General features: G+C 36.3%; 1 protein-coding gene across 3 annotated transcripts in view; it reads left to right on the forward strand.

Moving 5' to 3' along the window:
* Positions 1-24,724, forward strand: part of ERAP2 (endoplasmic reticulum aminopeptidase 2) — a 45,853-nt gene extending 21,129 nt beyond the window's left edge. For 2 of the 3 annotated variants that reach the window (XM_033110855.1, XM_033110853.1), the window contains exons 10-19: positions 1,423-1,491; positions 2,493-2,668; positions 4,855-4,934; positions 5,082-5,265; positions 9,367-9,523; positions 10,008-10,192; positions 12,697-12,858; positions 13,371-13,511; positions 15,358-15,439; positions 16,131-20,961. In XM_033110855.1, coding sequence (XP_032966746.1) covers positions 1,423-1,491; positions 2,493-2,668; positions 4,855-4,934; positions 5,082-5,265; positions 9,367-9,523; positions 10,008-10,192; positions 12,697-12,858; positions 13,371-13,511; positions 15,358-15,439; positions 16,131-16,274 — 1,380 coding nt within the window. In that variant the 3' untranslated portion in view covers positions 16,275-20,961. Of the gene's footprint in view, positions 1-1,422; positions 1,492-2,492; positions 2,669-4,854; positions 4,935-5,081; positions 5,266-9,366; positions 9,524-10,007; positions 10,193-12,696; positions 12,859-13,370; positions 13,512-15,357; positions 15,440-16,130; positions 20,962-24,701 lie in introns of those variants that run through there. The other variant, XR_004423550.1, reaches the window with a different exon arrangement.
* Positions 24,725-25,006: the final 282 nt, after the last annotated feature.

The raw sequence follows: 25,006 nt of genomic DNA on the forward strand, positions 1-25,006 counted from the left end.
ACGGGCGCGCGCGCGCGTGTGTGTGTGTGTGTGTGTGTGTAGCTATCAACCTAGCCTTTCTTCAACCAGGAAGAATCTGTCTTTATGCAGTGGCTGGAGTGGGGATTAAAGGAGAAATTTGGCCAACAATAAGAGGACATTTTTAGGCCAACTCTGAACACTCTTATGTTAACTTGTGTCAAGTCATGCTTATAACCGCATCAAGAAGGTCAGGTAGGCATTCTTACGCCATTTTTATAGATGAGAAAATTAACACTAAGGGAGAGATTTGCTCAAGATTGTACCCAAATGAGTAATGGAATCAGTACTTAAAATCTGTCCTTTGATTCTAAATCCAGTATTCATTCTTTCGATTATATCACTCCTTCTTCCTAGTTATCAGGAAATTCTCCTATCTAACCTTCCCTTATAGGTCTTAAATTCAGTTGACCCCCTTCTGATGTCAAATGAAACTATAGGATGAAAATTATAAATTCCTGAAAATACCTTACTCAGTATTGTGTCACATATGTCAATTCTAATAGTAATGTCAATACCGTGTTTCCCCGAAAATAAGACCTAACCAGAAAATAAGCCCTAGCATGATTTTTCAGGAGGACATCCCCTGAGCATAAGCCCTATTGCATCTTTTGGAGCAAACCTTAATATAAGACCCGGTCTTATTTTCGGGGAAATACGGTAGCAAGTTGGAAATCAGAAGAATTCTTTGTGGTTGTTTTTCATGAAGTCACTTAATAGCACTTGAGAGCCTTAGACAGTGTGTATGTCATTTTTCCCCAACTACAGTTCCTGTTAGAGCATTAACTCCTGGTTATTCCAGGATTGATTGCCAAGTTGGTGATTTTCTTAGGTCTCATTATCAGTTCTGAATTCAAAATGTATTGTGCCTCCATTATATGCTACTGTGGCAGTCACTGGGGATAGCCAGGTAAGCAGAGGCATGTCCCCCACTGTCAAGGCATTTGTGATGTGATAGGGAAAAGTTACCACTAGACACAGTTGCCTAAATGCTAAATAGGGGCAGGAGAAACGTGCACACTAAAAGAGTAAAGCAGGACCTTTCCCAGGGGAAAGGAAAGCAACAAAAGGAAAATTCAACAAATTGATTCATCCCTGAAACAGTTATGCCACCATGTTGAACTTCTTTAGCAAACTTGAAATACATATATGAAAATTTAATTCATCTAGACATGCTAAGGAGCACAGTAATTCATGAAGTAATTTTGTATGTTTTCTATGGTCACTGTGAAGATGCCCCCCCTTTTTTTTTCCATTTCATGTACTGTTATGCTCATTATCACGTCTAGATGAATTAAACTTTCATATAACTATCCGAATAAATGTCTGCATTCATGTCTAATATGCATATTCAGCTAACTGTCAGTGCCCAAATAGCAGTGCTCTTTTATTCTTGTCTTATAGAGTTGTTTAGAAGGTGATTTTACGTCTGGTGGATTTTGTTATTCCGATTCCAAGATGACAAGCAACACAGTAAGTATATGGAGACGTATAAAGGAAAAGAGATCTGGCCCCTCACCTGACCCTAGGCTGTAGAGGAACCCAGCCATGCCTTTAAATAACTGGAGAGGAAGAGAGATTCTACAATTTTCCTTGAAACAAAGCTGATTGAAGAAGGAATGTTCAGGCCATTTAGGTGGATGATGCTGTTACTACTACATTTTTGTTGTTACAATTCAACTTTCCCACAAGTCCACTGCTAACTATAAATATCTCAGCTCCAAATTCCCGAGTGGTTTCTGCTGCATTGGCATCCGCTAGCCTCTGAAAAATGCCAAACCAAATATGCTGGTAAGTTTGGAAATAGAGTGAATGGCTTTCTTGAGTCCCTGTCTTTTTGTTTATTGCTGAGACGTTATTGGTGCACTTTAGGAGAGAGAAAAGAAAGTCATCATTAAAAAAAAAAAGAAAGGCAAACTCTTTTTTGAAAGAGTCACGCTAATCCCATAAATTACCGTTTCTAAAGGAAGATTTAGCATCATCCAGTGATCAGAAACTCATACTAGAAGTTAGGAAGCTGGAGGTTTTGTTCTCCATTCAATATGCGTACAATGATATGCTGTTGTTCTGTTGTAATATTTAAAGTTTCCTTAAAAACAGACGTATCTCTTTTAAACCACCCTCTTGGATTCCACCATTATTAAAATGGAGAGGTGTATTTTTTTTTTTTCTTTTTGTTTTGAAAGGCAGCTGGAGAGAGGCTTCAGTCTCAAGCCCTTCCTCTTGGCTTTTCCTGCCATATGTTAACCTTCAAGCTCCCACATACATCCCTCCTGCAGGTAACTTGCAGAGAGCAGCCCTGAGGTGGGCTGCCCCACTGGCTTCCCACATTGCTCTGCCCTGAGACTGCAGCCTGAGACCACCTGTCCTCCTCCCCCTGCCTTGTTTCTAGCATCCCAGGAAACCTAAGTTTCTCATCTCTCTCTGTTTTCTCTCCTCTGTCTCGAATTAACTACAGTCACTTTTCATTTCAGCTCAACTTTCTCGGGCAGAATGTGGAGGTCAAAGAGATGATGACTACCTGGACCCTGCAGAAAGGAATCCCACTGGTGGTGGTTAACCAGGAAGGGCATTCCCTCAGACTGCGACAGGAGCGCTTTCTGAAGGGGGTGTTCAAAGAGGACCCCTCATGGAGGGCCCTGCAGGAAGGGTAGCTGCTTTTCTTCTGTTGGTCTAGTTTATCTCATCTCAGTTTGCTTGTTACTGCATTCGCTTTCTTTCAGCTTCTCTGGCAACTGTGGGATGCTATTTCTATGCAGGAATCAAAGGCCTAAACTAGCCTTGATAACAGATTGAAAGAGGGTTCAGGTGGCCCAGACTGTGTTGTTCGGCAGCTGCATTCTGAGTAATTCTGAGGCCCCCTTTAGAAACTCAGTTCTGATGCAGAGGGTAGTCGGTTATATTTCTATTATTCTATGCCCTGACTCTTTTCAATACTAGCTTTCTGGGCTCTAATGAATTGTGTTAGGCCTACACCTAGGGAGTCTTATGACAGCTATACAAATTATCAGAAGAGAAAAGATATTCCTTATGTGATAAATTAGATGCTAAGACCTCCTGTTGTCTTTTGTTTTTCAGTAATCGACTACAAATGTAACATCCTAAAACTTGATGTTCTTGGTAATAATGAAAGCAAATCCAATTAACCACACTGTCATCTTGTTCACCAGCCTATCCTGAGAAAACTTGTTACAGGCTTTACTGAAAGCAAGAAACACAACACCGTTCACATTTCTCTGTTCTTTTAGCCCTATTAATAAGATGAAGTAGGTTAACTTCAAATGAAATAATCAAAGTGAATCTGTACTGGTTCTTATAAGTATTATTTATTTTTTCTAAGGATCTAGCTGTCTAATGACAAATCTAGAGTTTTTCTGAGAATCAGAAGCAAATCCAAGGACTTTAACACACAGGATATACATATAGAAAGAGAATGTTTTCTCTTTTTGTGTCATCAGTTACCAATTTCCAATCCAACAGCAACTCTTATGCCACTTCTCTCTGTGAAACACATCTTTCTTTCCATTTTTTTGTATGTCCTTCTGAAGTTTGAACCTCAGAGAGCTTAGACAATCTGTAGCTTGGCAACACAAGCTGGAACATTTAATGTTTGGTTCATTATTGGGAAAGTAGGACTCAGAGTTTAATAACATCAAAATGTCATGAGAGCGTTCAATAGTGTGGATGGCCCAGAATGACAAAGATCTATAATCATCTGTATTTTTCCTCTGTCTAAGGCAGTTTTCAGATTACTATGATGAAATGATTACTCCCTGATTCAGGCCTATCCAAACGCATGAAATGCTACTCTCCCTCTGTTTTATTCCCAGATATGTTTATCTGGAAAAACCCCTTTCCCTTTAGAGCCAAGATCCACCCAGGAATCTCAAACCATTAATTCTTGGCAATATCTATGTGTCTATTTTTACATTTTGGGGTAAATATTTTAGTTGCTTTGTTAGTTATCTGTACTTCGTGGGTTAGCAGATAGACGATCCCGTCTGACCCTTTACTAGGTGGAGACTGTGTACAGTCTTGTTTCTTTCATCCTTTGGTATTTTTTGAAGACTAATAGGAACATCCTCAGTTATTCTCCTTTCTGTTTTACAGCTGTTGGTATTTTCAAGCACATGATTTTACAGGTGCAAGATTACTATAGCTAATATGGCTTGATGTGATAGAGGAAATAAATTCTACAAACTGCTAGGAAGTTAGAAAAAAAAATAACCAATTTCTATTGTTTCCCATAGTAGGGCCACTGAAAACTAACTGAGGCCTTTTGCTCCCATCCATTCTGCTTTTTCGCTCTCTGCACTTGGCTGACCTACAGATCCTGGACTGTGTTGTTGCTGACTAATTACCCACAGTCACTGAGCAGCGGGGTGGCTGGATATGGGCAGCTTTATTGAACAAAAGGATGAGCGGAAAATCACTGGAATAAGACCTATACCTATTAAGGCTTTTTCCTACAGCTTTGTTTCAGTTATTTGAATTAGTGTCAGGCTGTCAGAGTTTTTGGATATGTGAAAGGAAGATTGAATTTTTTTCTCTTAAAAGAAAACAATCAACAGAACTTACTGTGGTATGAGATTTAGACAACAAATGGCACAGATAGCTGTGACAGAGTTCAATTAGGTATATACTGCTGCAGCTTCATAATCATCGTGCAAGAATTTTTACATACCCAAAGATACGCTAGTATTGGCCTATAAAATTTATAAGACCACTGATAGTGTGAAGGATGGGTGATGAGGTGCCTTTTACAGCTTACTTGAGCCTGTGAAAATTGAAATGGACGTTAATTTAATCTGTAACAGTCTTTACTTTCTATCATAGGTACCTTTGGCACATCCCACTGACCTACTCCACAAGTTCCTCTAATGGGATTCACAGATACATTTTAAAATCAAAAACAGGTAATGAACTGATTTGCCAAACAGGTGCTTCAATTCTCAAATTAAATATGTTCTTTTATTAATGATAATATGGAAACTAACATTTTTGGAGATGTTCTTGGTGTGTATGTTGATAATGAAATGCCTATGCCAATTTTGTTCCCTTAGATACTCTGGTTTTACCTGAAAAGACCAGTTGGGTGAAATTCAATGTGGACTCAAATGGCTATTACATCGTTCACTATGAAGGGCATGGATGGGACCAACTAATTACACAATTGACTCAGAACCACACACTTCTCAGATCTAAGGACAGAATAGATCTGATTCATGATGCTTTTCAGCTAGTAAGGTAATGTAGACTTTCATTTGATTTCACAGGCAAAAACTGACATATAACCAGATATGCTAGATTTCAAAATCAAACATTCCTTTGATAGGGATCGGAACGGAGGCCAAATACTGGCCACTAGGCCGAAGCCTACTCACTGATAAAGTATTTTGACCCATGTAGTGTTTAAAAATATAATCCAACATTTTAAAATGTGAAGAATTTCATGTAAATATCCTGACTTCTGGAATCTCTTTAAAAGGTGAAGGGATTAAAAAATACAAAGTGGTAGTTGCAAAACTGGTAGTTTTGCAACTTACATCCCCCAGTTTTGCAGTTACATCCCCCAGTAGCCATGGGGATGTAAAGTACAACATAGAGAATGTAGTCAATAATATGGTAATAACTATGTATAGTGTCAGGTGGGTACTAGACTAATCCAGGGGATCACTGCATAAATTATATAAATGTCTAACCACTATGCTGTACACCCGAAACTAATATAAAATAATATTGAACGTCAACTATAACTGAAAAAAAAATTAAAAAATAAATACATTTTAAAAATGAAAAGATTTGGCAACTTTGAATCTTCGTTCCCACAGGGTAACCACAGAGGAGGGTGTAGTGGAAAGATGCCCCACTTAGGCCAGGCCTGCACTCTCCCATGTGCCAAAGTCCCAGATGGTACACATGAGTGGCTTTCTTCACTCACTTAGGGTGGAACCTCTAGGTATTTAAGCTTTTGACCCCAGATTTAAAATTTTTTTATGCTAGTAACTTGCTGTTTCACCGAATACCTTTGTAATCTGCTGAACAAAAACTATATAGTCTTAACCTATACAATTTTAAATAAGTTGTTAGCCTAGTACATAATTTATTCATTACTTTGCTCAGATTGAAGAAATCAATTTGAAATTGTTAGGGAAATGAAGAAAGAATTAGCTGCCGATGTTTATTCCTCTTTAGATTTCCCCGGAAAGACAAAGTGTTGTCTTTCCTTTTCCATTTATCATCAACAGAATAATATGTAGAATAATTGGGTCACAGTATCACCAACGGGGGCAAAAAATGGGGATCAGGTGGAGTATGGTACATTGTAAGCTTTCCCTCTTCTGAGAATTACTGTAACATACTTTATTCAGTGTGACATATTATTTCCTTTCAGGTACTTATTTAGGTCATCTTGAGTGAAAGTAACCAGCAGGACATCTCTCAGGCAAAGCTTCTCCCTACAACTGAATTCCCCAGTTAGAAAAGGGAGACCATTCAGTGTTTAATCCTCAGCCCCATAGTCTCAGGAACAACATGGTATCATAGCATACTGGAAGCTACACTGAGAAAAACACCATCCACCATCTGAGTAGATGCATAATAGACTAGCTGAGAAGTGGGCTACTGTTAGTTGAAGGAGGTATGTCTGCTCAACGGAGAAACTCACAGATTGAAGAAAAGGTGGATTAAAAATTTAAGACTAGAAATAATGAAGAATATTGACAGTTCAGCAAATGAAAGCTCATCTTACAAGTAGTTTCAAAGTCCTTTTTGCTGTTTCTAGCCTATAAATTTCTGGGTAGCCTAAATTTAGCGGAAGGACACTATAGTTCTTGATGTATCAGTGGAAATACGATGACCTTTTCCTCACTAGATGGACAGGTTAATGAAATTAATTAAGATTACAATTTTTGGTGTAAAACAGGTGAATTCAGGTACTACCTCTTCACTTGCTGTTTGACTTTGGGCAAGTTATTTGACCGTTTTCAGCCTAAAGTTTCTAGTTTTTAAAACTTTTCTAGTCTTTAAAACTCCAGTTTTAAATAATAATGTCTGTCACACAGGTTGTTTTGAGGACTGCCTAAGATAAGGCAGTAAAGCACTAAGCACAATACCCCCACTCAATAAATGTCAGCGGTTAGCATTATAAGTATGATCTAGCATAAATGGTTTAAAAGGTGATGTGTTGAATAGGAAGAGAAGGTGATAACATAGAAAAATACATTTCAAATAATGTGAAGTTTAGAAAATACATTTGAAATAATGAGAGTTTGTGTATTATTATGTTTTCAACTTCATAGGAAAAAGGCTAAATGTGAAATAAAAAAAACACACAAAAACAGAAGGAAATATTCCAAAATGCTATTAGTGAATGTACAGGGTACTGAAATTATGAGTATTTTCCTCCTCTTCTTTAATCTCCAATTGTTTTGTATTTCATTTATATTACTTTTATAATGAAAGTAATTGTATAAGTTAACAATTTAAAACTCTCATCAGCAGTCTAAATATTTTTACTTCGCTAAACTCCATTGATAATATATATTTCTTCCTTCTTTGCTCTATGAAATATCTATTTAAGAGTTAAAGGGAGTAATCAGTGATTACATTTAGCTTGCAGACAAAATTTGACCCAGGAATGGATATTTATTTTAGTTATATTTTCATACTTATTAAATATAATTTAAGACTTGGATCCCGTCTGAACTGAACTGAGTGGAATTAAAGTGACAACTTTAATTTCCTTACAGAAAAACTATTTGTTTCTGTTAGTCCCACACCTTAAAAGTAAGCCCCAAATTGGTTCCATAGGAATATGGTTTTATTTCACAAAGGTATCATTTAGCTAAAACTGTTTACAAAGAGTAGATATAGATTTTTCCTATTAGCCTGAAGTATACCCTTATATATATGTTTTGTCTTTAAGGTAAACAAACATCCAGATTATATTTTGTGCATTGATTGAAGCAGAGGGCAAGTGGTGAGGAGCTGGATTTGTATTAAACAATAACTATTTAAAAAGAAAAGGAATCCCTTTTAAATGAATATTGAGATTAAATTTTTTTAAAGTAGGCAAGCATGAAGTTTTCTAATAATGGCATTTGTTTTATTAACAAACAAATTAGGCTCAGCCAAAAAGAAAAACAGGATCAATTTTATGTGTTACATTCTTTTTTAAATTGTGACCATAGAATATAATGTCCACTTTCTTCCTGTTGCTGGTTCTCCAAGGTATTAACTGCACTGTGTATTATGATACTTACACATGTGAGAAGGAATAGTGATATTTTGTCGATTTGTGTTTTAAAAAATACAGCAGATCATAGAATCATAGAGCATATGGTCTAGCCTTCTGTCTTCAGACAAAATTTTTGGAAATTTTTCCATAAGTCTGTTTAAAGCAGTATGTCATTGTATTTGAGAAGAGTAAAGTCACAACAAAAGTTGGTTCTTTTTTATTTCACTTCTAGTTTTAGTTCCCTCTTTTTAGATAAGAACTTAAAAGTTTTAAAACCCAAAGGAAGTAGGACATTATGTTAATGAAAAATTCAACAGACACATCCTTTGTTCTGGAATCTGTTTGTATATCAAACTATTAGCTTAATATGGAATCAGATGCTGGCAAGAATGATTTATAGACCACGAGGGGACACAGGTCCTCTCAAAAGCACATATGAGAACTAGTTTACAAAAGTGACATTACAATGGTTTATTTCCTCTACAGAAGAGACCCTAACATTTTGGTATTCAGAATAATAGTTTTGTTTGTTTTTCTCATTAAAAGAAAATGTAGAGAAGATATATAACTTTAGAATCTAGATTCTTGAAAAAAAAGATGGAAATATTTGTATTGTCCCACTCACAACAAGTGCTGCTTCTGTGTTAGGCTCTAGGAGGGACATCAAAAAAGGAAAAGACCTGGTACCTGTCCTCAAAGTTCCAAATTCACTTGGAGAAATAATTCAAAGCCAGAAATTAAATAATTAGAGAATGACATAAAAGAAAACTTTGATATTATTTGTTACTTAATATTAGCTAATATTTATTTCATTTATAAAGCTTTTACTGTGTACTAGGTATTATTCTTAGTGCTTTACATGTATTAACTTATTTAATCCTTACAAAAGAAGAAGATACTATTATGCTCCCCGTTGTATAGGGGAGGCAAGGTAGGCCCAGAGAGGTTAGATAATTTGCCCAATATCACACAGCTAGTGAGTGGCAGAGCTAATATTGACATCAAATGGTGTGGCTATAATAAACTTCTGTTTATGCTCTGTATGACATAGTTAATATTAAGAATATTAAGAACTCTAAAATGTGCACAACATTTGTTTTATACCTCAGTGCTGGAAGGTTGACGTTAGACAAAGCCCTCGACCTCACTCACTATCTCCAACATGAAACAAACGTCCTTGCTATTCTCAAAGGTCTGGAATACTTAGAATCGTTTTATCACATGATGGAGAGAAGGAATATTTCAGATGTCACTGAAAACCTCAAGGTTTGTGTTACTTAAAAAAAAAAAAACTCATTAAGTAAATACACAGAATCTGGAGTATCGGTGGTCTGTTTTGTGTGCTCTTGGGGTTAAATGTTCGCGAAGCTGAGGAAACTGGCTGATAGCACAGTTAACACCGCAGTACCTAAGGGTTGGATGCCCCTCGCTCCTTGTCGTCACCATCCTAACAGCCCTCCCAGGATCACGAGCAAAACATTCTTACTAAGGTGATTTTATCTTATATCAACTGATAGTCCCCTCTCAGAGAAGAAATTAAATCATAGTTTTAATGGAGAATCTAACTCTGTTTCTTAAATATGGTGGGTTGGGACCAGAAAAAGAGAAGACAAATGTAATGATGAATAAGTAGTTCTGTATTTTGGGAAAAGGTTCATGTAGATAGTTTGGAGTTGAGCCTTTAGATGGGTAAGAGCTGTGTTAAGAACTAAATTTAGCCTCTCTGTAAACCATCTTATGCTTTCTGCAGCATTACCTTCTCCGGTATTTTAAGCCAGTGATTGACGCGCAAAGCTGGAGCGACGAGGGCTCCGTCTGGGACAGGATGCTCCGCACTGCCCTCTTAAAGCTGGCCTGTCACCTGAACCATGCTCCTTGCATCCGGAAGGCAACTGAACTCTTTTCTCAGTGGATGGAATCCAATGGAAAATTAAAGTAGATCTGAACTTCTGTCCTGTTCTTTGCTCCTTTCACTTTAATGTAAAAGTCTTTGATCACGTAGGACTTTAAGCTAAAACATTTCAAAGAGGATAGAAAAAACAAAAAGAAACATCCTGGGAATTACATACCCTTGCTTCATGCTCTCACATAGCCACTGCTCAGTAGATTTTGTGGGAAGTGAGGTTGAAGTCCCTGGAAAGCTAAATAAACACTGGCATGATAATAGAAAGATAGCCCGGTGGTGAAAGAAGAAGGGCACCCATCTCCAAAAGTGATGGCTTTTAAAGATAAAAAGCAAAGTAAAATGTACACGCAATTAAAACACCAGTGATCTTCTGATGAAACTTGAAAAAAAAAAAGTGGGGGAGCCGAGTGCCTTTTAAAAGAATATGTTTACCTCCTCATTAACTGATAACATAGGAAAGCCTTAGCCACAAGTTCCAAGTTTGATGGGAAACTGATGATTTGGACCATCTAAAGAATGTCCATGTGGCAAAATTGATTCTGTAGTTGGTATAATCAGCAGGATGCCCAGTGATCAAATGGATTGTGCTGCACTTCAGTTTAGTGGCTGCAACCCATAGACACTAACAGATCATTTCCATGCAAACCTTGATTTCTGTCCAACGCATAATTTTTTTATTGTTCTGGTTAAACCTCTGACTCGAGAATTGCATGTTTTCAGAAATCAAATCTGTATATGAATTAAGGAACATTCGTTTTTTCTAATAGAAGAAAAAAAACCTCACAAATTTACCATGTAATGAAATGGTACCGATTTGTCCTGTGCAAAATTGCTATGATGTGGTATCATAATTTCTCTCCCTATAACTACATCTCAGTGAGGTTTCTGAGATCTTTTCGTGAGTTCTTCTTTTAAAAAAGCAATTCCAGTTTCCTTCTTTTTGGACTTTTCTGCTTTGGGAGGCGTAAGCCTAAAATCACTTTTAGAAAAAAATATCTTTCAGCTCTATTTTTCGTTTCTTTCTGTTTATATTTGAATGAGTTGTATGAGTAAGGCTAAAATGTAAATATCCTGCTGCTCCACAATACAATAGATTACTCTTCTGTCTTTATGCTGGTTATAACAGGGATGATCTTACCTGCAGTAACACATGTACAATAGATACAATGGCTCAACATGTTGAATAGGATGTTATGCCTGTGAAAATATTCTGTGTAAAGCTCCTTTATGCTGGTAATCAAGAATGCTTTATTAAATATTGTAGGGTTATTTTTCTAAATTTCAAGACCATTAATATTAATCCTAATGAAGAATTTCCTTATATAGATTAATTGATTGCCTCATTCATTCATGCATTCAAAATACGATTCTTTGCATGTTGCCTATATGGGCACTAAGGATCAAGTAGTGAACAAAACAACTATGTGTCCTACCTACAAGGAACTTATAATGTATTTGTTACCAGTTTTCATAAGTTTATATAGTAAAATACAGTCAAATTAAAAAAAATGTGGATTATAAATTGATTACTTATTTTTTATTTTATGATTCAAACAGCACTTGGATTATTTAAGCACATATAGTATGGATAGTGGAAATAGCACAAGCGTTAGAATTACAGATTTAAATCCTGTCTCCAAAATGGTTAGTTATATCACCTCAGAGCAAGTTACTTAACCTTTCTGACATTTATTTCCACTTTTTAAAAATTAGAATTAACAGCTATCTCACAGAGTAGCTTTGACAATTAAATAAAACGTACAGAGACTAGTACAATCCCTACCATATGGTCACTGCGTGATAAATGCAAATTTCTGCCCCATCCCACTTCTCTGCGTTGTGGTTTTTCCAAGCAAGCAATATGAATATCCATTATTATTGATCTAACAATATTTGGGATTAAAACTCATAGACCAAATTACCATAAAAACTAGTTAATATCTTTTAGGTTAATAAAACCCAAAAATTGTGGTATCTTCTTTAGGTGGACAGAAAATAACATTATTGCATCTTACCACTTTTACAGATTTGTAAAATGACTGAACGCTAGTCAGTTATGCTAATTTACAATTCTCTAGACCTAGAGAGTCAGACAATCCTCAGACAGGCCTGTTAGAATATAGCTCTTAATGTGATTTTAATGCAGCAAGTAATCATCTTTTAAAAAATTATACAGCATCGATACAGCTTATTTAATGATAGAATTCTGTATAAACCAATGCTTTTATATTTCAGAAATCATCTCTTTTATTTATTGATTCCATCAAGTTTCCATATTCATCTCTGAGTAGGTGAAAATCTTATGATTATTCTCCTTGCTAACATTTTATCATCAGTAGGAAAAAAGCACAGATTCGCAAAGTGAAATTACATAAAATAATCTATAAAAGTTTGTCAAAAGAAAGGTTTAATAAGCGAGGTACTGGAAATAAGTCAGGGTGATTATGTTATAGCAATTTGAAATTGTAATACAGAAAAAAGAGTTTTGTCTTTCATTGAACTTTTTTCTTTACTTTTGTGTTTAATATCACAGTATCCCGACAGATGTTTTAAAGATTGTGTATTCCGTGGGTGCTCAGACAACAACAGGATGGAATTCTCTTTTAGAGCACTATGAATTGTCAGTGTCAGGTGCTGAAAAAAACAAAATTCTCTATGCATTGTCAACCTCCAAACATCAGGAAAAGTTAATGAAGTAAGTGCATTAATCTTCCTAAGTTGTTAAAAGTAAGCTGACACAAACTCAGTGCAATCACTAAGCTTTTAGCCACCAATTTCCAAGGCATATAATTGAGTCAGGATGTGAATTATTTTGAATTCACTTCCCAAAAATACACACATTGGCAAAATGCAAATAGTGAAAACAGTTTTTAGTCATGTGATTGATACTAGAAAAAATGGTTATGTTTTACTTTCAGAAAATGAGAGGACAATTATTGCAAAAATACATTCTTATGTATCAAATGCTGTATGAGATCTTATCAAAGTTCTTTGAAATAGTAAGTGAATAAAATTACTGCTAGAAAAAAGTAAAAGTTTAACTGGGACATTAAAAATGTTACCAGTAGAAAATTTATTGTTGTTGTCCGTAAATTATACTTTTATCATGCCTCTTCCTCTCCTAGTCTTTTAATATATTGGTAGCCTGAGTTAATTTTCACTGTATAACACATGCCATGAAAAATCATATGGTCTTTATTTCTTCAGATTAATCGAACTAGCAATGGAAGGAAAGGTTATCAAGACACAAGACTTGGCCTCTCTTCTTCATGCAATTGCCAGAAATCCAAAGGGGCAGCAATTAGCCTGGAATTTTGTAAGAGAAAACTGGACCCATCTCCTAAAAAAGTTGGTATTTACTTATATCCAATCTGTCTTCTTCCACCCAGCTGTCTCAGTTGCCCAAAACCAATTGTAATTGAGTGTCCCCCAAAGCATATAAATGATATCATTTCACCCAAATAGTTCGACAAAGTCTATTGGTTTTAAAATTCACTAGCACAAGTTATTCTGTCCAGGAGTAAGGGAGAGGAGTGAGAATAAGGGAATGGGAAACAGATTTCTCTTATTCAGCCCAGGCAAAGAAGAGTTGCTGGGAGCAAGTACTAGTTGAGTTAAATCCAGTCATCAGCCCGATTCCCCTCACTCCTGGCTCTCTCACCAGCCCAGAGGAATTCAATGAACCCATATATATGGCATCGAACCTATTTGGTTTGCTTTGTTAATGCAGTTTTGTTATGGGGTGGGGAGTGGGGAAACTTCAGGAATTTTGATGAGAACTAATTCCCACCTCCGTTCTCCTGTGGAGGTAGCATAGTGGAGAGCTTAGAGTAGCTAAAATTCTAAGAATTTCCATCAGAATTGTTTTGGGGGCCCTCCACCAAAATGGGATTGGTTCTGAGTATGTTCTGGAGTTTCAGCTTTTAGGAGAACTAGAGCTCACTCCAGTACACTACTGGGCCTAAAATATCCCCCAGAAGGAACATATAATGATTAGATTTCATTGGAACGCGCAGGATGGTATTGCTTTCTCTCACAATAAACCCCGGGCTAAGGTGCTCAGCTATTTCCTCATCCAAATGCCAAATGTAACTTAGGAACTATTATACGGAAAATACCCTGAAGGAGAGAGCTGTGCAGTTTGCTGTGTTTGATTTAGTATCAGTTGGCATCTTTGATGTCCGTCATTCGCAGTTCCTCTTTCCTCTCGTTTCTTAGCCATAAAGGACTCCGAATTCTCACAGACAGCTTTGCGAAAGCAAAAAGCACATTTTCTACTCCTCTCCCAGACTTTCAAGGGTTTGACATCCACATGATACCTTACAGTTAGAAACTTTTTTTTTGTTGTTGTTGTTGTTTTCATTTAAATGTGTTTCCTTAAAGACCCTACTGGAACCATTGGATGGTTTGTTTGCATGACTATCAGTTCCCTCCTTAAATGCTCAGACTTTTTCTGAATGTTTTAGATTTCCTTTGTAACTGGAAATTATCCTCCTGCCCCATCATATGCAGAGCCTAGACTTGGAACCATTTCTTAGATTATCTGTGCTTTGCTTTCAGCATGAATCCCTTTGACCTGTGGATAAATTCTCTATATAAGACATTGAGGTCAAGGATGCAGTCTGTGGCTGCAAATGACAGACAGTTCAACCAAGTAACCTTGCCTAATAAATACAATGTTTAAACAAGCGGTGTCCAAAATGGGATGGGGAAGTGTGGAAGACAAAACATTAGAGTGCGAGAAGAAAATATTACCACATATATTATTTCTTATCCTATTTAAATTTTCTTTTTTACCTATAACAGAGTACATATATAATTCATAAATTAAAAATGTAATTTGGGAAGTTATTGATCAAAAAAAATCTTACTGATGAGGTGCATAAGCAAAAAAATGTAGAGATTGTTGTTTTAAACATAAATTTAAATATAAACATTGTTGAATAACGTAGTCATATTTTCTAAAATAGTTTTATCTATACTTTTATCTTACGGTCAAATTTGATAAACTTCGTAGGTTTGGGATTTTATTGGATGCATATGAGTTATTATTATGGTAATTAATAGTACATATTGTAATGCATCAGCTTATCATATAGTTATTAATGTTATATATTTAAAAAATATATGATATAATAAACATAAGGCCAGTATTTCTCTTACTTAAATCTGTTGGGTTCCTTTTTATTTTCAGATTTGATTTGGGCTCATTTGCTATGAGATTCATTATCTCTGGTACAACATCTCACTTTTCTTCCAAGGATGAGTTGCAAGAGGTTTGTGATTCTCTATTGCTAACAATTTAAAAATAAATGTTCAAGAGGTAGAATGGAAAGTAAACTTAGATGTGATCTGGTTTGAAGTTCTCGTTTTACTAAAAGAAAATAAGTTGTTTTTTCAATGTCACATAGTAAGTAAATGGAAGGCAAAGGACTCGAACCTCTTAAAATATTTGTTTATAGCATTCAAAATGAAAATTACCCCTGAGAGATGAGTCCTTTTGTGTTATTTTGTTCACATTATATCATCATGAGTGATTATATTGAAGTTTGGAAGAGTCCTTAAAGGTTTTTAACAAAGCTATTATTAGTAGTAATTCTACTTGTCTTTTTTATTTTCTTTCCACAATAAATCTTGAATTTATTTACTCTTGAAGCAAATTCAGAGTTCTAGAACTTAAATCTGGCTCACTACTTACTCTGTGACTTGGCTTAATCACAACTTCTTTACTCACAGTGTACTCACTTGTAAGAAGGATTTATCATTTCTGTCTTACTTTATTTATTGTTTGGAGATAAAGTGATAATTATGCAAAAAAAAGAGGAGAAAAAGAAAATAACCTTTTAGAGGTTGGCAGAAAAATGCTTGCACCTGTGTTTGTATAATTTGCAAGCTGGTTTGGAACCCTTTGGAAGAGAAAGTGTTTTATGAACCATGTCAATAATTCTTTTCTTGCTTATTTTTCAGGTGCAACTGTTCTTTGAATCTCTTAAGGCCCAAGGATCACATCTGGATATTTTTCAAATTGTTCTGGAAACCATACCCAAAAATATTGAGTGGCTGGAGAAGAATCTTCCCACTCTGAGGACTTGGCTACTGGTTAAGATTTAAACGGTTGAAAGAAAGAGCACACCAGCTGTGGGCCACATTTGCATGAAACCAGCAAAGCTTAAGTCAGAGTTACAGATGTTTTGTCTCACCAGTAAGAAGCCTCAAGAAGTAATCCAGTGCAGCAGTTTCCTGCTGTAAACTATGGTCTCTGGCTGACCGATGTATGGTGTGGGGGTGGGGTAAGGGCAATTTGGTAACCTATTTAAAAGTAAACTTTCTGAGTAATGGAGATATGTGGAGGTACCGATATAGACATATAGATATAGCTGTAATATTAATAGTTTAGCCACAGCACAGACGATCTACATTGCCTCGCGTTGTGCCACTCTTTTGCAACTTTGCTGCTTTTTAGTCTTGCTGAGCATCCTGGTGTTTAATTCTTACCATTCATGGAAAAATCTGAATCAAATAGGAAGCATAAGAGTCAGGAATACAGAGACTTTGTCACCAAACCTCAGATTATTAAAAACTGTATGTCAGCGTTTATCGAATAGGCTAGGAAGGCTTGAGGCTCTCATTCATGAAAAGCCTCAAGAATAGCCTTTTGAGGTCATCTCCCAATGAAGTAAAATCTGCAGTCGCAAAGGCACAGGAGAGAAAGATGATACCACAATACTTTAATTGGTACATTTGTATTTTTAGTAAATCTTTTGAAAGTTGCAGAATTAGATTATATTGTATATATTTTGGGTTAAAGCATGGTTTAATGTAAATATTTAAATTATCATCCTATATTGTAATCCAGTGTTAGCATTTCTTCATATTTTAAGGGAAACTCTTGATCTCTGAAATGCTTTTCTAGATGCTTCTCTTAATTGCTTGAACAAGGCACTTGGAGTAAAGAAAACACTCCTCTAAATACAGGTAGTAAATTTAATAAATTCATGTTCCTACATTTGAATCAGTATGAAAGTATAGGTAAGTTCTAGAAAGGTTTGAATCAATACACAAACGACTAATTTATCTAGGTTATTAAGGGAAGCTGGGGATGTTGAGGCAGGGGTGGCATGGAGGATGTTATGCAATCCCTTCTGGAGTGGTATCATGAAGGTCTATAGACCTTTCTCAGTCAGAGACAGAATACAATTTGGGTGGACCGGGGGCATGACCCAATGCATATTTTGTTAAATTTGTTTTCAAATCATTTCTTGGAATCTTAGAAACATCTTTGACTCTAGATTTGACCTGGTCAGTATCCTACCAAGGTCTGTACAACACCTCAGTGACAGCCCTCTATAATTATACATACTTGAGCATAAAGAAACTGAAAGAGTAAAGAATACTCTTTTTTTCCACCAAAATAATATGTAAATTAAGCACTAAAATGTGTATGAGCTGCAGTAGAACTGTACCATCAATATTTCCATAAATAAGCAAAGTTCTTTCTTTTATTCAGTAACTGCCTACCATAAATTTCCAAGTTTTAAATGGTCTTCCCTTTAGCTCTTTATTTAAATACATTTGTAATTTCTCAGATTCTTGAAAATTGAGTACAGAAAGAAGCAAAGTTATTATTTCATGAGAATGAATGTACCAATAATGTTTAAACAAAGTATTTTTAAAAGAAATGTATTGTGCTTATTAGTATGGTATTTCAAAACTTTTATGGTAGATGCCAGATCCCCAACACCAAGGAAGACTTGACTAAAGTTAGTTTTACTTTCTTTTACTGCAAATGAACAAACAAGTTATATACACGATCGATCATGACTAGATGATGAAGTGAACAGACACAACTCTGTGCCATCCTGATTTCCCACAGAGCTCCGAGGAGAATTTTGTCATTTCCACAGCCCTCTCAGAGTGAGAAACCTTTCAGATCAGGGGCGCCCAGATCCAATGGCTTTCTCCCTTTTAGACTTTGTGTAGGAGTGAATGGGCACAGCCCTCAAGAGTCCAAATTATCCCCATGACAGGAATTTGTCCTACCTCCTGTACGTACTTCTGCATTTCATTCCTTGCTATGTCATTGGGTCTATTTGAGGTTGCAGAGAAGCAAGATTGGCAAGGAACTACTACAAGAGATCCTGATTTTCTGAGGGAAGTTCCTGGGGGTTTTTGTTTTGTTTTGTTTTGTTTTTGGATTCAGGGAACTACCTAGTCAGTTTGGAACTACTGGAGTCCCAAACTACCAGGAAACCTCTCAGTAGTCAGAGAAGCTAGTTTTCCACTTGCACATGAATGCCTACCAACTACAAGGTTGTTTAAAGTGGCCACATGTTTTACTCTGCAACACCCCTTTACTTATATTCATTATTGACCTTTGTTGCATTTAACCATGTGTCACTATTTTTCATTTCAATATATAATGGTTTACAAATTTTATATTTACAGACTTTAAATCAATCACCTATTATATTGTCTGCTTCCTGAAATCTTAATCTCAGCAAAGTCATGTCTCCAAATCATAAGGAAAACAAAGTTGAAAAGAATTATGAAACAAGTGGGTTTGCTGGGCGGAAGCATATATGTATTTTATATAATCCAACATTTTAATAGTTGGTGCTAGATTATTTTTCTGAAATGGGGTGTTAATTCACTTTCTTCTTACCCCTATATCCTATAATAGTCAGTGCCAAATGTTAATTTTTTATATCTAGTAATACTTCCCACGGTAAAGTACAGTTTCCCCAGATATGTACATAGCTGTGCTACTAGTTTCTTTTGATTAGTATCTGCTGGATAAATCTTTGTGTATCCTGTTACTTTGAAGTTTTCTGTATCCTTTACTTTCAGAAGAATCTTTTGTAAACATATTATACCTGAGTTTTGTTTCCTTTTGTGTTCCCCAATTTGGGCAGGCCCAGGTTTTGTCATATGTCATATGTCAAAAGCATAAAAACTGAAGCTTCAGAGGCCCTCAAGTTGAACACTGATTTCACCCTTCTGTTTATCCCTCAGGGTTCTGCCTTCACTGTTTTTGACACCTGAGTATTCCTTACTAACTTTCTAGGACATTGGTGCATTAAAACAATTATAAAATATACTTTATTCTTTATTTTTAGTTATTTTAGCAAGAAGGTCAGTCAGGTCAGTCAGGATACCTGGTTTAGCATATTCTCCGAAGCCGTAATAATTTGTTTTTCAATATACAAATGCCTAACACTTTTCCATATGAGGCTCCTTAGTATGGAAATTGATTTGCAGTATTGACTGTGTATTATTGACTTCTCATAAATAAAGTTGTGGGTTGCCTAACGCTGTATCATACTTAGGAAGTCAGCAGTATACAGATCATTTTTTCACAACTGAAATCGAGGAAACTTTCCAATATTCATAGAGAAATGGTTAGAAATTTTGAGAAATGCAGACTTCACTAGCAAGATAGAGAACCATTTCTGCCTCACTCACTTCTGCAAACTTTACCTCACAGCCATAACTTCAAGATCTTTTGCTAATTTGTTTTCTTTTCCCCAAAAGTCCTCATCTTCTACCATACTCCCAGGTAAAGTCAGGAAACCGGTTTTCTCTTCTCAGTATATGACTCATTAATTCTCATCTTGAAATATTTACAGACATGATTTCCCACACTTCAAAGTTCCTGTGTTCATCCTTCTGCTGAATTATGCCATATTTCTTTCTTTCAATACAACATTTTAGGTTCATACCTCTGTGAGCAATTCCCATCTTAATACTACCTGACATGTTCCTCTAAACATCCAAACAATACCTCAGTTATAATTACAAACCTCATTTTAAAGTTTGCACAGTAGACTGTCTCAGACTTAAGAGATATAAAGGACATTATTTCTCAGTTTTAAAACTATATTCCCTTTTAAAAACTGTTTTCTAGTAAACTGAGTTTGAAAATTATAACTCATTTCTAATATTTCGTATTGGAAAGTCAGGAAAAGGATAGGCAGAATATTCTAAAAACTCAAATATGGAAAGTGGTGGGAAAGGGTTTGGTGAACTTTTTCTAAAAGAGAAACAATTGTCTCTGTGGCATAAGACAGTTGGTGTATAATTTTATTTTCTTTCTATTTATACCTCCAGATGTAGACCCAAAGACTAAAAGCAGGAATATTAGAAGGACAAACAGAACTTTTTAGCTGGTAGGGGGTAAACAGGTAGAGAGACTAAGCCGTCAGGATCAAAGAAAAGGTCTGGCCTGCAAAATCTATGTGAACCAGACAGAAACCACAGGAATCAGACCCTGTGACCTGGATAAGTTCATTCAACTCACATTCAAGGACTGAATTAGGGTCACTTCAGCAAAAATTAAAAAGTTGTTCATTAATGAGAGGTTGCTTTAAAAATTATGTTCTATATTCTAGAAAAGTCATTACCAAAGAGGAAAAGCAAATTACTCTTCTAGTTTCAGATAACTGTGTCTCTGGGAAGCCTAGCTGTTTGTATTTTAAGGTCAAGGGAAGTATACCAACTGTTGGCTCCTCTGTCTCACTTGAGGACCTAGAAAGAAATAACATCAGCAACTTTGGTCTTGTAAATCCAGATCTAAAAAGTGCTGCCTAAAAAAGGAAACATAGATTTTGTTTCAAAATACATCCCCCCTTAAAAACATTGCTTTTCTTCTATAATTCTACCATCACAGATTCACTCCTTTGAGCTAAAAAAGTTAAAATATTAAATTGTAACTCGTTAGATGTGCCTTAGTGTGACTTTGTTTTTTTAAATACTTATTTCTTTACAGCTAGTTGAGAAAAGGGCCCCAAGGAGAAAGAGGATTTGGGTGAGGGTTGGGCGGTTGTGTGCTCTGGAATGACGGAATGACGGCAATACCCCAGAAAGTACTGGTTGGGTAGGAAACTCTGGAAGGCAGTATCTGTCACTTACTCAAGGGTGTTGTATACAGGTGGCATTTGATAAATATGTGTTGACTGTGTAAAGCAGCACCTAGAAATAAGGAAGGGAAATAAAAAATGGCACCTAGGGAAATGCAGAGACAAGCCTACTTGGCAATTTTGCCTCAGGCTCATCCTGCTAGTACATGATTAAATGCTTCTGTGGCATGTAGTGTGCAGTATGTGTATCATATATCCTGGGTACTCGTCCTGATTGGCCCAACGTATTATAAGTGCCTTACAAGCAAAACTTCAGCTTCTGTTTTGTTTTTTTGTTCTCTTGGGTGCTCAGCACACTGTGGGTACGTCACAATGTTGCTATCTGACTGACAGCTTGCTTGTGCTGGCGGCTATCAGCCAGCGGGAGGGAAACAGCATCTGAGTCAGCCCAGAGACAGCCAAGAATCACAGTCAAGTGTAATCTTCTGCATAAATATTACAGGACTTTCTCATGCTCAAAAACAAACAAATACCTGAAGGACACATTTTATGGGAATCAACCTTAGACAGGCTCTATTTCAGCATAGCTGTAAGAAATAAAAATGAAAACTGAAACTGTATCTCCAAGAATATAAACATCGCCCTAGAAAGAGCAAGGAAATCAAAAGTTCCAGCTAGCTATCATTTCTAAAAACATCTTTTACATCTTCTGACTTGTGTAGAAGAGGGCCTATGATTGGTTTTCATGGCTGGAATTGGGCCCACTCTCCCTGCCACTTCCTGGCCCAGGGAGGCCCCATCTGACCCAGGTCTTAGACATCAGCTCAACACCAAAACTTGGCTTCTTCAGGACATCGTTATTTTAAGTTATCAGTTTGGAATATGTCAGCATTTTATAAATTTGTTTGCTCTTGCTTTATACTTTGCGAGTGTAAATTTTTTTTGCATGTAATCTACCTGGTAATAAAGTTGCACAATTCACATTTAATAGTAACAGTAAATACATCTTTAGTGCTTATTGTGTGCCCATCTCTATTCAAAGCATTTTCAGTGTGTATATTCATCATATCCTCACAATAACTCTAAGAGGGGGGTACTTGTCCTCAGTTTATAAAGGAGAAAATGAAACCCAGGGAAGTTTAGCAACTTGTCCCCATCGTAGAGGCAATGGTTTTTAGTATATTCACAGAGTTGTGTGCCTATCAACAAGGTCAATTGTAGAACGTTTTCATTACCCCAACAAGAAACTCTGTACCCATTAGCAGTCACTTCCTAATCTTTCTTCCCTTCAGTCTTAGGCAACCACTAATCTGCTTTCTGACTCGATAGATTGCCTAGCCTGGACATTTTATACTCGCATACATGGAATAAATAATACAATATATGGTCTTCTGTAACGGGCTTCTTTGATGGACATTTGTAATGTCCATGTACACTTTTTGGCTGTTATGAATAGTGCTGCTATAAGCATTCATGTACAAATGTTTGTGTGGACATGAATTTTTAATTCTTCTGGGTATATACATAGGCTAAAATTGCTGGATCCTGTGGCAACTCTATGTAGAGCCTTTGGAGGAACTGTCAGACTGATTTCTAGCACAGCTGCATCATTTTATACTACCACCAGCAGTGTATAACGGTTCCAATTTCTCTACATCTTTGTCAACATTTATCAGTATCTGGTTTTTCACTTGAGCCATCCTATGCCTGTGCCTCACCATACTGTGAGGTGCTACACCACTGTGGTTTTGATTTGCATTTCCCTGTTGGCTAATGATATTGAACATCTTTTCATGCGCTTATTTGTGTATCTTGTTTGGGGAAATGTCTATTCCGATCCTCTGCCCATTTTTAATTGGATCATTTGTGCTTTATTATTGAGTTGTATGAGTTCTTTGTATATTTTAGATACAAATCCCTTGGGAGGTAAATGATTTGCAAATATTTTCTGCCTTTCTGTAGGTTGTTTTTTTTAACTTCTTGATGCTATCCATGAAAGTCAAATCTTTCTTGATACTTATCTTCAAACTTATTTCCGTTAGGAAGATGCTGTTATGATGAGTTGAATTGTGTCCGGTCAAAATTCGTACGTTGACATTGTAACCCCCAGCACCTCAGAATGGGACTTTATTTGGAAATAGCGTTGTTGCAGTGTGATTAGTTAAGACGAGGTCATACTGCAGTAGGGTGTGCCCCCATCCAATGTGACTAGTGTTCATATTAAAAGGGAACATATGGACACAGACATGCACACATGGAGAATGCTATGTGAAGACTGGAGTTATGCTACCACAAGCCAAAGAACTACTAGAAGCAAGGAGAGAAGCCTGGAACATGTCTTTCTCTGGTGCCTTGTTCTTGGGCTTCTAGCCTCCAGAACTATGAGACAATAAATTTCTGTTGTTTAAGTCACTCAGGTTGTGGTCATTTTTTTTACAGCAGTCCTAGCAAACTGTACAACTGCCTAAGATGTATTTTTCCATTTTAGTAGTTACTTTCAGGTCAGAGTTCAAGGTTTAATAATATACCATGTTTTGGTTTGTAATCCTAATTATATTGATCAATTAATTATATATGGAAAAATTGCATTGATTTGGGCTCTATTTTTACTTTTCCTATACAGTGTCAGGGTTTTAAAAATATCAAAATGTTATTAAAAGGTATCTGTGTTCGTAACATTTAGGTTGCCAACTGCCATTTTGGTTGCTTAACCCTACTTTTCCCTTCTGAAGAAGAAAAATGATTTTGCCCAAGGCTCCCTTCCTCCTCCATATGAAATAAGGGAAGTGATCCAAACTCTGCTTTGTCTAAGAACTCGATCATGGGAACCTTGTTTTCATTTCCAGTGATTTGCTTAGAAATGTACGAAATACAATTTCAGCAAATAAAACCTAAAGAGAATTCTAGTGGGGGATTTCTGGGAAAAGTTTCCTTGCTCTTAAGAAAGAGACGCCAGGGAAAAGTTTCCTTCTTCCTCCCTTGATGCAGCCTTTTTGACCATATGGCATGCATTCTTTCAGAAAATTGCTCACAGACTGGATAGAGTGAGAAACTGGGTTTTTGATGAGGTTGGGGAACGATGACTGGAGACTGCCTTATCTCTGGACTTGTTCTATGAGATGATAGATTTCCTTATTGTTTAGTTTATCAGTGTTTTGCTTGTGTATTCCAAAGTATCTGGACTCGTATGCTGTTCTTTCCTGATAACATTTCATTTTTATTTGGCTGAATCTTCTTGTTAATGACTAAGCTCTATAAGGACTCTGTTGAATAATGATTCTGCTGTTCTTAGTGCTCCAAACATTGCTTAATTTGGTATATCTTCAAACATCACTAATTGACGCTGAGCATGTGTGCTGCAAATGGGTTATAGAAGTAATGAGGTATTCACTCCTCTAGTCTCTGGCGTGCCTGGGTAGAGTCTGGAGTAGCTGGAAACATCATGGCAGCAAGTAGTATCCTCTATTTATTTAAGGCTGCTGAACACACTTAGTGTGTACACTGAATTAATGTAGTTTTATTGCTTATTTCAAAATGATTAAAAAGAATATTTAATAATGCTAAACCTAAAGTTGACATGGAATATCAATAAAATTAAATTGCAATATCAATCGTTAATGGAATAGTCTTCTAGTCGCCTGAAGTTAGCTGTAATTCTCTTTATTCTGTATCCCTTTCATAGATTATTGTCATTGACCCTAACTTCTCTGTGGGAATCGAGAAACAAATTCTGGAGCACTGGTTTAGAACCCAGACCACCTGAGTTCTAGTCTATGCCTGCCACTGGACAGTGAGTAAATCTTCAAACTTCTGTAGACTTCAGTTCCCTTATCTGTTAAATTCAGGCTTGGGTTAGCTGATCCATGACATTCCACGTGCTTTATTTTGATGAGAAAAAAAAATGTTCACATTCTCCGATTACCAAGTTTGTTGCTTTTTTTAAATATATAAATAAATGCTGTTTGTTATTCAGGGTGCTTACATTTT

The sequence above is a fragment of the Rhinolophus ferrumequinum genome, chromosome 7, assembly GCF_004115265.2.
Source record: "Rhinolophus ferrumequinum isolate MPI-CBG mRhiFer1 chromosome 7, mRhiFer1_v1.p, whole genome shotgun sequence".
Taxonomy (NCBI): Eukaryota; Metazoa; Chordata; class Mammalia; order Chiroptera; family Rhinolophidae; genus Rhinolophus; species Rhinolophus ferrumequinum.